At 33.7% G+C, this 13,690-nt stretch overlaps 1 protein-coding gene across 2 annotated transcripts in view; it reads right to left on the minus strand.

Moving 5' to 3' along the window:
* LOC114329172 (uncharacterized) overlaps positions 1-13,690 on the minus strand; it is a 245,730-nt gene that overhangs the window by 93,346 nt on the left and 138,694 nt on the right. For both annotated transcript variants that reach the window (XM_050642944.1, XM_050642943.1), the window contains exons 20-21: positions 8,485-8,728; positions 2,529-2,674 (exon numbers count right to left, since the gene is read on the minus strand). In XM_050642944.1, coding sequence (XP_050498901.1) covers positions 2,529-2,674; positions 8,485-8,728 — 390 coding nt within the window. The remainder of the gene's footprint in view (positions 1-2,528; positions 2,675-8,484; positions 8,729-13,690) is intronic.

The raw sequence follows: 13,690 nt of genomic DNA on the forward strand, positions 1-13,690 counted from the left end.
ATGAAATAAAAAATACAGAATGGTGGTCGGAGAATATGCAAACGTTAGTAAACAAGAAGAAAACTGCTTATCAGAAATGGATGTCAACAAGAAAGGAGGAAAATCACAAGAGATATGCAGCATTAAATCGAGATGTATAAAGAGAAGTAGTGAAAAGTAAAAATGAGACGTGGGACCGAAAATGCGCAGAAGTGGATAGGTATATGGGTGGAACAAGAGTTGGGCAAGCGTGGAAGGTAATTAAGTCTCTCCAGAGGGAAGGAAAGGAAAAATCTAACATAAAGTTAATAGATCTTAAACAGTGGAAACACCATTATGAGATTTTACTGACAGAAGATAGATGTAAATTCCAAGAGATCGAAATGGAAGAATTAGCCGAACATACACAAATAGTTGAGATAACAACCGGAGAGTTAAGCGAAGCCCTCAAAAGATCTAAAAACGGTAAAGCAGCAGGACCTGGAGACATCCCAATTGAGTTGGTAAAGTACGGACCAAACATATTACATGAGATGTTGGTTCAACTATTTAATAAATGCTTAAAAGGACAAAATATCCCTGATAATTGGAATGTTGGATACATCAGCTCAGTATTCAAGAAAGGGGATAAACGCATATGCTCTAATTATAGAGGAATAACTGTTACCAGCTCAGTAGGGAGGTTGTACGGTCGAATAATAAAGAAAAGAATAGAATCAGAATACGAAGACATGGAAGAACAAAGTGGATTTCGTGCAGGAAGATCGTGCACTGATAATATATTCGTTCTGCAGCAGGTAATAGAAAAACGGAAGGCAAGGAATCTATCTACCCACCTATTGTTTGTAGATTTGGAGAAGGCATACGATACGGTACCTTTAAAAAAACTGTTTCAAACATTGACGAAGGTAGGTCTCAGTAGAGAGTATGTGGATGCTATCGCAAATATATACAAAAATGCAAGAAGTGTCGTTAAAGAAGGAAACTTTATATCTGAATCATTCCCTATATCAAAGGGGCTTAAACAAGGATGTTGTCTGTCTCCGACTTTATTTAAAATATATATTCAATCATCGCTAGAGCAGTGGAGGAAACAAGTATCCGGAATGGGAGTAGACATAGGCAGTGGTAAATGTCTAACAACTTTGTTTTTTGCAGATGATCAGGTAGTCGTAGCGAATGATGAGGAAGACATGGACTACATGTTTAGAAAACTAAAGAAAGAATATGAAAAATGGGGCCTCAATATGAATATGTCAAAGACAGAGTATCTTAAAGTAGGGGATGATGAAGAAGATCCAGAGTTAGAAATTAGAACCATGAAAAGATGTAATGAATATAAATATCTCGGATCTATAATATCTAAAGAAGGCACTACCAAAAGAGACATCGGGGACACAGCAGGGCAAACAGCGGTAAACATTCTGAGCTCTCTACTGTGGTCTAAAGATATAAAGCAAGAAACGAAATTGACAATCTATCGTACCTTGGTAGAGCCTATTATGACTTATGGGGCAGAAGTTTGGCAGATGACAAAAAAAGATAGGAAAAGAATAGAAGTAGTAGAAATGGATTATCTAAGGAGAGCGTGTGGTATATCTAAAAAAGATCACATCAGGAATGAAGATATTAGAAGGAGGACACATACTGTATATTCCAGTGTAGATAAAATTGAAACTAGACAACTAGTGTGGTATGGTCACGTGAAACGAATGAATGAAGATATATGGCCAAAGAAAGCTTTAAATTACATACCACACCAAAGAAGAAGAAGGGGAAGACCTTCAGTTGCCTGGGAAGAAAATGTACGGCACATCATGAAAGATAGAGCCATCAAAGAAGACGAATGGATGGACAGAAAACGATGGCGGTCGAAATGCGAGAAGCGGCAGAGGCTGTAGGAACCTCGCTGATAGATAGAGATAAAGTTTAGACAAAAAGAAGAATGTATGTAATTTATTTGATTTAAAATACATTTAACTGCTGTCAGCAAACAGGCAAAAATAATTATTTGACACATCAATATTGTTTTTCGCTTAAATTCAATGTTAAACCTGCCACCCTCCTGAGTCTTGGCAGTTTGAACATTTAACTTGAACGTACAGTAACGTTTAATTTTGAATTAACATTTTTTCTACATTTTAACAGCACTAAAATGTATTTTGTATTACATAAATTACATACATTCTTCTTTCTGTGCCAATTAATTTAATTCAAACATTTTTTTGTCGGACACCCTGTATAAGTAAATATGCTAATATTTATATTACTGAATAGAGAATTGAATAACCTTTCAAATGAGCTATGACACGACCCCTATTCTCATTAAAAAAATAAACGATTACGTCATCACGCCCAGATGGATGACGTCACTAGTATGATATATATGCCAAAAAATCGTAATTTAAAAATAAAAATCTACCTGTTTCGGGATATATATCCAAAGTCGCCCATTCATGAAAAAATGAATTAAATTTATTCCAGCCTTTACGTGCTCATTGTATAATAATAATAACAGGTACTTATAATTACTATATTTATATACTCACATATATTTAGAATCTACTTGTATCAAACCTACGAGATAATTCATAATGTTTATACCTTCAGATTCTTCTTTAAAATATGTTGGATTTATACAAATATTGATATAAGCTTCACTATGGGGATTAATGTATGTCTCCCTTTGTTCTACCTATTATTTAAAAAATAGTTGAAATAAATTAATACTAATGAAAACTGTAGTGTGTGATTATTATGCTTTACACCCGGGTGCAAAAAATTCGATCCACGACATAAAATATATTCCATTGATTGTGTGAGCCGGTTTCACCAAGCACAAATATCAATGAATAGTTACTACTTCGGTAAATAACAAAAAATACAAATAATATCCGGTAAAATAACAAAAATTCCCGGAAAGCCAAATTTTGGTGGAGAATTGGGGTTTACCATTACAAATAAAATTTTAAAAATCCCCATCGATCCTAAGTGTGCAACAAAAGTTATTCGGGGTCAAACGTCAAAATTTGAGATTTTTTGGATTTTCCTTAAAAACGGTAAAAAAATCCTCAAACCAGAGTTGTCTTTAAAATTCTCTACAAAAATAGTCTACGATTTTTTTCCTAAGAGTTGCCATTCTTGAGATATCACGATTCTAAGAGTCACATTATACATGATTTGCACACATTTCCACACCACCTATGTGGCTGTAAAAAAAGTCGGGTTGTTGTGTTCTCAAGCGTGTAGCAATTGCCAAGGTCAGTCTTGCTCAAATATCCAGTTGAGTACAATAGAGGAAGATTCCTGTGATTTTAATGAAGAGGCCAATGACAGCCACATTTGAACAATTTTTGAACCTCCAGCAAGAGGAAGAGGAAGAAGAAGAAATCGAAGAAGACTTGACTGTTGAAGTAGACTTTCAAGAGCATGAATCTGATTAAAATATCTAAAGAAATCAAAACAATAGCTAACCCAATAATCAATAGCAATATCAATAATCAATATCAATAATAAGGTAATATCTAGAACTTGACGGGTATTGTTCCCTCAAATTATCCTAAATTTGTCATGACAGTTAGTGGAGTAGACCTACAGGGGAAACCAAGGTAAAAAAAACGCGCCGAGTACACTACCTCACAGGTGGTGTGAAAATGTGGGCATATCATGTATAATGTGACTTTTAGAACCGCGATTATCTCAGGAATGGCAACTCGTAAAAAGATCGTAAAAAAAGTTAAAAAATCGTAAAAACTATTTCTGTAGAGAATTTTCAGATCTACAACTCTAGTTTTTTTTTTGATAAAACTTATGGTAGGGGAGCAAAGTATGCTGAATGTGCAGTCACTCGAGCGCTTTGGGGACCTATTGGGTTGTAAAGAGTAGGTCCTAAAACCAAAAAGAGTTAAGTAGAGTTTTCCATTTTAGTGATCGCTTGCCATTTTTTATTTAATTTTCCAATTCCAACAATCGTTTTTTCCGATTATAACGCCATCTATCAATAATTCGAAAAAATGTTTCGAATAAAAGATACTTATTTTTACGTAAGGAATCCAAATCTGCAATAAAAAATGAGGGCTCCTATTTAAGATTTTTAAGTAACCCCCACCCCACCTCCGTGGGGGGTCGTGTTTGGTGCCATTCGATAGATTTTTCAAAAATATTGAATAAGTGTATTTTACAGTTTTTCGATCTGATGTTCATTTCGCGAAATATCGCGGGATTCGTATTTAAAATATTTAATTTACCTCCCACCCCTCTCCTAGGGAAGTCGTGTTTGGTATCATTCGATAGATATTTAAAAACTATTGAGCACATATTTTTTAGTTTTTCGATCTGTCATTCATTTCGCGAAATATTCGCTTTTTTCTCGTGAAACTTTGGGACTCACCCATTTCCTTACGCCCGGTCCAAACAGTCAGATTTTTGAAATATACTCTTTTGCATGCACTTAACTTACCTTATTTTAATCTGACAATTTCGAGTTTTTTTAAGGATAGATTTTTTTTCAGGCCCCCCCTTAACGAACTCCCCTGTGTTAAGAGCCAATATATGGTAGAGGTACATCTGCAGGGTACCAGGTTTCTCCCCATATGCTAATCTGACGCGCTCGAGTAACTGCAAAAATCCCCGCTTGGGCTCCCCTACCATTACCGTTTTCGAGAAAAATCCAAAAATCTCAAATTTTGACTTTTGACCCCGAATAACTTTTATTGCACACTTAGGATCGATGGGGATTTTTAAAACTTTAGTTGTAATGGTAAACCCCAGCTCTCCGCCAAAATTTGGCTTTCCGGGAATTTTTGTTATTTGATCAACTATTTTTATGTCTAAGTTGACCGGATTATTATTGGTCGAATAAAATTTATTAGTCGATTATATTTTTATTTTGTTTCAATACAATTTTAATAATTTAAAGTTAAACTGACGATTTATCTTTGTTATAGATCTTTAAAGCGGGGTTAACTTGGCAATTTATTCGAAGAGTATTTATTTGATAAATAAATAAAATAAGTCCTATTTGACGTTGATGGGACATATTTCTGTCAGTTTTATTGGTCGAATAACTTTTTTCATGGAATTAACTACTACTCGTCGTTGGTGAAACCGGCCGTGGAGTTTTAAAGTTGTTATTTGTTATATGGAATAAGTATAGGGCCTTTCATTCACAGTCATTTGTTTCGAGCTTCTGTCATGTGTCACGTAATATTAATATATCTACGTCATACGTTATTGGTATATACCAATGATACAAACCAAAGACGTATGACGGAGATATATTAATATTGTGACACATGACAAAAGCTGATAAAGAGACTTGGTGGTGGTCAAACGAAGTACAAGGAAAATAAAAGAGAAAAGCAAATTATATAAAAAGTGGCAAGAAACCAGATCCGACACAGATCTTCCAAACTATATGGTGGCGAAAAAGGTAGCGAAAGTAGCAGTAGCAAAAGCCAAAGCAGAAGCGTATTCAAACCTATACGATCAACTTGATACCAGGGAAGGCGAAACGAAGATATATAAAATAGCCAAACAGAGAGCAAAAAAAAACAAAAGATTTTAATCAGATTAGATGTATCCGCGATGAAAATAATAAAATACTAGTTCCGAAAGGGATGTCAAACAGAGATGGAGAAAGTACTTTGACAGCTTATTAAATGAAGAATTTGACAGACAGCCTGTAGAGTCAACGGAGACAGTAGCAGCAATGGTCACCAAAATAACAAACGCGGAAGTGGTTCAAGCGCTTCAAAAAATAAAGAAAGGAAAAGCGGTAGGACCAGATGATATTCCTGGGGAAGTATGGAGAGCATTGGGAGAGACAGGAACAAGGTGGCTAGCAGGTCTATTTAATAGAATTATGGAAGTTGGACAAATGCCAGACGAATGGACAAGCAGTATACTGGTACCTGTTTACAAAAACAAGGGAGATATACAACAATGCACAAACCGCAGGGCTATAAAACTGCTTAGCCACACCATGAAAATATGGGAAAGAGTAATTGATAGACGGATGCGTGAAGAGACCGAAATATCCGAGAATCAATTTGGCTTTATGCAGGGCAGATCAACAACAGATGCAATTTTCATTATAAGGCAGTTGATGGAAAAATACAGGGGTAAAGAAACAAACGCTCATATAGTATTCCTTGATCTTGAGAAAGCATATGATAGAGTTCCTCGAGAGACTCTGTGGTGGGCACTCAATAAGAAAGGAGTCCCTGGTGAATATGTAAATATTGTGAGGGATATGTATGAGGGAGTAACGACTAGTGTTAGGACAGGTGTGGGAGAGACTGATAAATTTCATGTGAAAGTAGGATTGCAGGCTCTGTGCTTAGTCCGTATTTATTCTCATTAGTTTTGGACCAGATAACAGCGTAACTACAGGGTAACATTCCATGGTGTTTATTGTATGCTGATGATGTCGTGTTAGTAGGAAATAGTGAAAGAGACTTAGAACAAAAACTGGAACAGGCAAGCTCTGGAGGAAAAAGGTTTAAAACTTAGTAGTACAAAAACAGAGTATTTAGAATGTTCATTTAAAAATGGAGTTACTACAAATAAAATGGTATCTTTGGATGGTGAACTGATTGTAAAAAGCAATAGTTTTAAGCACCTGGGATCGGTATTACGGAGCAATGGAGAAACAGATCGAGATGCATGCAGTAGAATTAGGGCTGGATGGATGAAGTGGAAAGAAGCGAGTGATGTGTTGTGTTACAGAAAAATTCCAATGAAGCTGAAGGGAAAATTCTATAAAACAGCCATAAGACCAGCTATGATGTACGGAACTGAATGTTGGGCAGTGAAGAAGAAAGAGGAACAACGAATGCATGTGGCGGAAATGAGAATGCTTAGATGGATGAGTGGAGTGACAAAGAAGGATAAAATTAGAAATGAGTATATAAGGGGAAGTCTAGGTGTGGCACCAATTGATGCCAAAATGAGAGAGCATAGGTTAAGATGGTTTGGTCATGTTCAACGTCGAGACGTTAATCACCGAATACGAAGAATAGCTGAAGTGCAGATTTCTGGAAGGAGTAGGAAAGGAAGACCAAAGAAGACCTGGGGGAAGACGATAAGGCAGGACATGTTGGTAAAGGGGATTGACATTGATATGAACCAAGATATAATTGTGTGGAGAAATGCAATTAAGGAAGCCGACCCCGCACAGAGGTAAGGCAAAGAGAATGATGACATGACAGAAGCTCGAAACAAATGACAATCAATGAAAAGCCCTATATAAATTTAACTAAATTTATATAAGTATAATTTTTAATTTTTACATATTATTTTTATATTTTTCTTTGTGAAGAAATCTTGTGGTCGATCTCCGATAAGAGAAGGCACTCGAAGAAGAAGCAAAAAATTTTCTTACCTCCAAGGTCAAATTTTTATCTTTAAAATGAAAATATAATAAGTGAAAAGGCTAGTTTGGCCCTAAATTTAATCTATTGTTGTTTCATGTAAGTTTGTCATCTGTAGATTCATATATAATTTGACACGAAGAACGTTATAACTACATAGCACATATTTTTCGAATAAATTTTCACTAATTTTATTAAAGTCTTACAACTCTAGTTGATTGTTATGTATTAAGTAATTAGTTATTCCGTTAGTTGCTTGGATTAGTAAATTCCTGTGGTGCCAGCCATTTCCAGTAGGTAGTAGGGTAAGCCAATTTTTTGTAAACTCCCTATGAACCCAGTTGCTATAAAACTGTTTTTTCTTCTTCATTAGTCATGATCTTAATTGCAATTAGTTATGCTGTTAGTTGCTTGAATTTTACGCTTATTTTTTTAGTACATGTCTGTGGAGCCAGCCAATTCCAGTAATAGGGTCAGCCAATTTTTTGTAAACTCTCTAATAGTCCAGTTGTTATAAAACAGTTTTTTCTTCTTCATATTTTACTTAACTTTATCTAAGTAAAGGTAGAGACTTACGAAATCAATATAGGCGGAATATATAAGTTGGATATAGTATCTGAACAGATTATAAGATAATCATTTAAAAAGAAATTTTCACATACTTTATTTTACATTTAAATAAATTATTATATACCAGATATTACAATAAAACAGAAAAAAGAGAACAACGAAGATTGAAAAAGTTGTAAATAAGGGAGTTTATTTTTAGGAAAATTTTCTAGACAAGAATTTCTAACAAAATTTTTAGTGACTAATCTCAAGACAGATAAAAATATAGAAGATTTGAAATCTAAAAACACTTGGAAGATTGGTAAAAGAGTTAATTTTAAATCAGTGGTTCCCAACCTTTTATGTCCTGCGACTCACCTGATATTTTTTCATATTCGCGACCCATCCCTCACCCATGATTATATATCTAAGTTATTCAGCTACTGTAAGAGTCAAGCCGCGACCCACTAGTGGGTTGCGACCCACCTGTTGGGGAACGCTGTTTTAAATGAAAAGCATTGGAAAGTACATTTTTTTGTAGAAAGGCACAACATTTTTTTAGCCATAAATAATTTCTACTCACATCACAAAATGCTCCACTATATTCTCCAAAGAACTTATCTAATACTACTATTTCTCCAATAATTTCCGAACAACAATCGCCAGACATATGAAATAGAATAGTAAAAGGCTCTTCTTCATGTATGTACTTCTCATTGAGTTTGTTGTTAAACGGATACCAAATAATTTGTATAGGAATTGCACTGACATTAATTATTTTTATTTTCCTGTTGATGTTTGCGGATTGGAAAGCTACAGATCCAAACCTACAAAATATAATTTAAAAAAATATAGAATGACATATTGGCCACAATACTTAAAAATACGTAAATAAAATCATCAGCAGTGGCGTCACAGCTCTTTATAAGCCAAAGCCTTCTTCAGAACAATCCTTCATTCGCCCCTGTCTCTGGCAAATTTTTTCCATGCTCTAATTCCAATAGATTTTAAATCGTTCTCTAAGTTGTCTTGGTACCTAAGCCTCGGTCTTCCTCCTACTCGTTGTCCTATCGGCTCCCTTCGGTCAAAAGATTTTCTGACTATGATTACATCATTACATGTCCTATCCATCTAAGACGTGCTACCTTAATGGATTGAAAGTCAGGTTCTCCAAGACTTCTATGCAACTCAAAATTGTAATGCCTGCGCCACAAACCTTGTTCTTTTATCCTTTCATATACCTATTCTTCTTAGGATTTTTCGCTCGAAACGTTTGAGCCGTTCTTGGTCATTCGTCATTCTTTGTAAATAACAAAGTTTCTGAACCATATTTATGTAAGTACTGGTCTTATTAGTGTTTAATAGACAGTCAATTTAATTTTTCTAGGTAGTTTTGCGGCGTGATCCGTCAAAATGGCCCGGTCAAAACAGCCCCGTCAAAATAGCCCGGTTGCAAAATAGCCCGTAAACAAAATAGCCCCGACAAAATAGATCGCATACAAAATAGCCCCGGTAAAGACAGCCCCGGCTTAAAACAATAAAAGTTTTACCCCCAATAAAAAGTTTTACCTTTTAACGGAGTACCATTTATTTTAAATTACTAGTCTAATTGGGAAATAAGCCATAATTTGACTTAAAAAAAATATTTTATTAACAGATGAAGTTTTCGATCCTAATAGAATTATTAATAATAGTTAGAAACTATTAAAATATTACTAAAAGATTTTTAAATCGAAAACTTATTGGTTCATTTCCTTGGTAACACCTCCAAGGCTTCTAAAATTTGCAAGCCAAATGGATGCTGAAGCGAAGAAGACAAGAGGGAATTCAAAAAACTTACAATTCACGACCCCGTCTGTTGAGCTGGTCAATTCCAACAGAAAATGGACCTAGTTACTTGAAGGAGTAAAGACCAATATAAAAATAAAATAAAAATTGTATTTTTACTTCAGTTGCAATGCGAAGGCAAAACAATCTTACTTTTCAATTAGAATACGGAGCGCAGTCCAGTCCCTCAGATCGCGATTTTCGGCTCTTATTGGAGCCTCATCGGAAAGAACGTAGGCTTGTTCTCCATATCCCAATTGATCCGCACTGAGAGGTTTTCCCACCCATTGCAACTGAAGTGAAAATATTAGGTGACTAGCGTCATCTGGCAATTAAAAGATGAAGTTTTCGATTCTAATAGCATTATTAATAATATTTAGAAAATATTAAAATATTACTAAAAGATTTTTAAATCGAAAACTACGACTGCGCTCCGTATTCTAATTGAAAAGTAAGATTGTTTTGCCTTCGCATTGCAACTGAATTGAAAATAAAAATTTTATTTTTTTTATATTGGTCTTTACTCCTTCGAGTAACTAGGTCCATTTTCTGTTGGAATTTACCAGCTGAACAGACGGGGTCGTAAATTGTAAGTTTTTGAATTCCCTCTTGTCTTCTTCGCTTCAGCATCCATTTGGCTTGAAAATTTTAGAAGCCTTGGAGGTGTTACCAAGGAAATGGACCAATAAGTTTTCGATTTAAAAATCTTTTAGTAATATTTTAATATTTTCTAAATATTATTAATAATGCTATTAGGATCGAAAACTTCATCTTTTAATTGCCAGATGACGTTAGTCACCTAATATTTTCACTTCAGTTGCAATGGGTGGGAAAACCTCTCAGTGCGGATCAATTGAGATATGGAGAACAAGCCTACGTTCTTTCCGATGAGGCTCCAATAAGAGCCGAAAATCGCGATTCAAGGGACTGGACTGCGCTCCGTATTCTAATTGAAAAGTAAGATTGTTTTGCCTTCGCATTGCACTGAATTAAAAATAAAATTTTTATTTTATTTTTATATTTTATTAACGTTTCGACCTCTACTTCGGACGTCGTTGACAAAATACAAAATATTAATAAATTAAACAAAAATGTTGTTGCTTAGTAAAAAATTCTTCTAATAATTTAATTTAATCTGACTCAAAAAACAGTAAAATCCTTTATAAAAGGTATATATTTAAAATCCCTAAAAAGGGCTACATTACAATCACATAACTAGTTTTCGATTCGTTTACCAATCATTATCAGTGCTTACGTGAAATTTACATGCTAACCACCAAGATATAATTTTACAAAAATATGTGGGTCAAAGCAAAGCCCTGTACAAGTAATCCTTCAAGGAAACATCGGTTAAAAATGCTAACTTAAGCTTGGATGTTTAAAGTAGTTTACTAATATGCCCCAGGTAACATCTGAGCTGTGGTTTGACTTGTTCGGCGGGTGTAATTTCCTCACCAAAATAATCTTTTGCCTGCGTTTAGAAGAGTATGTCATAATCCCACAGGTATTTTCCTCACCAAGACCGAAATGGTTATTTCAGGTAGATTTTATTAAAAGGCATTCAATTGAATTATTTATCTACTATTAAATTATAGTAGGTACCTATACCTACTGTATCTGGTACCTACTGTATCTGGTACCTAGGTACCTGGTACGGACACGTCCAGAGGATGGATAACTCAAGACTCCCTAAAATAATTATGCAATGGGTACCACCAAACCGCAGAAAGAGAGGAAGACCCAAGAAATCTTGGAGAGAGGGAGTAACGAAGGCGATGAGCGCAAGAGATCTTAGAGAGGGCCAATTGGATGATAGAGTGTCATGGAAATTAGGCATCGGACAACGTCGCAAGACGTTTTAAAACCGATTGATATATATATATATATATATATATATATATATATATATATATATATATATATATATATATTATAGGTCATATATATATATATATATATATTCCTTGTTATACTCCTTGTTATATATATATATATATATATATATATATATATATATATATATATATATATATATATATATATATATATATATATATATATATATATGACCTATAATAATTAATTAATTATAGTATTTTATTTTTAGTCACAATTGGAATTTTGACAAAAATGGCATGTTTAATAGAAAGTGATCGCGGTATTGGTATTTGAAAATTTTATTTTTTGTAAAGGGAAAGTTTTAAAAAGTAAGTAAGTGTTCTGGAGGATAAAACAACTTGTAGTGCGAAATTTTTTACTATTGGTGGAACTTTTACAATATCTAGAGGTAGCCTACAACATAATCATGAACCAGATTGTCAGAAGTTAGATCGAAACATTATTTCTAACTATTGTAAACGTAAAGCCGAAGGGAATATTATTGAAAAACAAGCAAAAATTATACGCGCTTGCAGCTAATTTGTCTGAAACAATTACTATGATTGTTGTCAGTTACATAAGAAAAAATATATAATTATCTACGAAAAATGATGCTTGGTCGACTTTCTTTCAATGTTGATGAGGTTCAAGAATTATTTGTGAAGAGGTGTACTAAAAAAACAACCAAGAGGGAAAATTTTCCCTTTATAAACTGTGTCAAAAGTAGGATAATTGTATTTAGTTGTGAAACAAATATAAGACTTTTAGCCACATTGAATTTTATTATATGGATGGCACATTTTCTTACTGAACCAAAATTATTTGCAATTATACACTATTCATGGGCTAATTAATGGGCATTATATTTCTTTGCTATACTGTTTACTGCAAAACAAAAAAACAGAAATTTACAACAATATTTTTTATTTGTTAAAATCAGAAATTTTTAAAGCTCTCAAAATTGAGTTTAATGCTAGTAAAATTTTTGAAGATTTTGAAAAGGCTATACATAATGCAATCATTGAAATGTGTCCGAACACTGAAATACATGGTTGTAAATTTCACCTACACCAAGCTTGGTATAGAAATGTCTTGGTCTCTTGATTTAATATCAGAATAAAAAATGATTCTGAAGGAGGCAAGTGGCTCAAACATACTTTTGGCCTTATTTAGTTGAAGCTTATATAGACGAAAATGCCATATTCTCCCCATATTTCTAGACAGAGGCAAATTCTTCTGTTATTCGTATTACGAATGCTGAATGCTTGCAAATCTTTTCATTCACATTTTAATTTATCGTTTTGTAATACGCATCCATCCATATATATTTTCTTTAAAAAAATTAAAGAATTTCAGGTAGATACGTATGTTAAAATTTAAAGTTTGCATATTGCAAAACCTATCAAAGATAAACAAGTTAAACTGAAATTGAAAAATGTAAAAAAATTATTAATAAGATATCAGTCTAATCAAATGACTAGAATGGATTTTGTAAAGTGTCTGTCTTATTATCGTAAATATTAAATAATAATTTATACGTCTTGCATATTATCTATATTATAATATAAACTATTATTATAATGTAAGGAAATTAATGTCTTGTATTCGGATTTCGGATGCTTTCCATAATAGACATTCTTAAATTAAATCTATATTTTTATTTTATTACCTGAGTGAGTTGGTAAGGAAAATACCTACCGGATTAATAGGAACCCTTAAATTTGGTGAGGAAAATACCTGTCGGATTATATGTTTTTCCTGGTTGGTGAGGAATTTACCTCCGCCCGACTTGTTCACATGGTGAAAGTATGACAGCAAGTGATTCACTTGCAGTCATCTATAACACGATACTTTTACTGTCACCGTTGCTTTGGTTTTTTTGGGTTTGATTTCATGTAATCGAATGAACTATCTTTCAGTAAAGTCGTCCCAGGAACGCAACTCAGAAATATTGGCACTATTATTATCAAGTCTTCTACTTTAAAATGTATAATATATGTCTGAATTGTCGATATAAATGAGTCAGATTAAATAAATTATTAGAAGAATTTTTTACTAAGCAACAACATTTTTGTTTAATTTAG

Source organism: Diabrotica virgifera, chromosome 2 (assembly GCF_917563875.1).
Source record: "Diabrotica virgifera virgifera chromosome 2, PGI_DIABVI_V3a".
Classification (NCBI taxonomy): Eukaryota; Metazoa; Arthropoda; class Insecta; order Coleoptera; family Chrysomelidae; genus Diabrotica; species Diabrotica virgifera.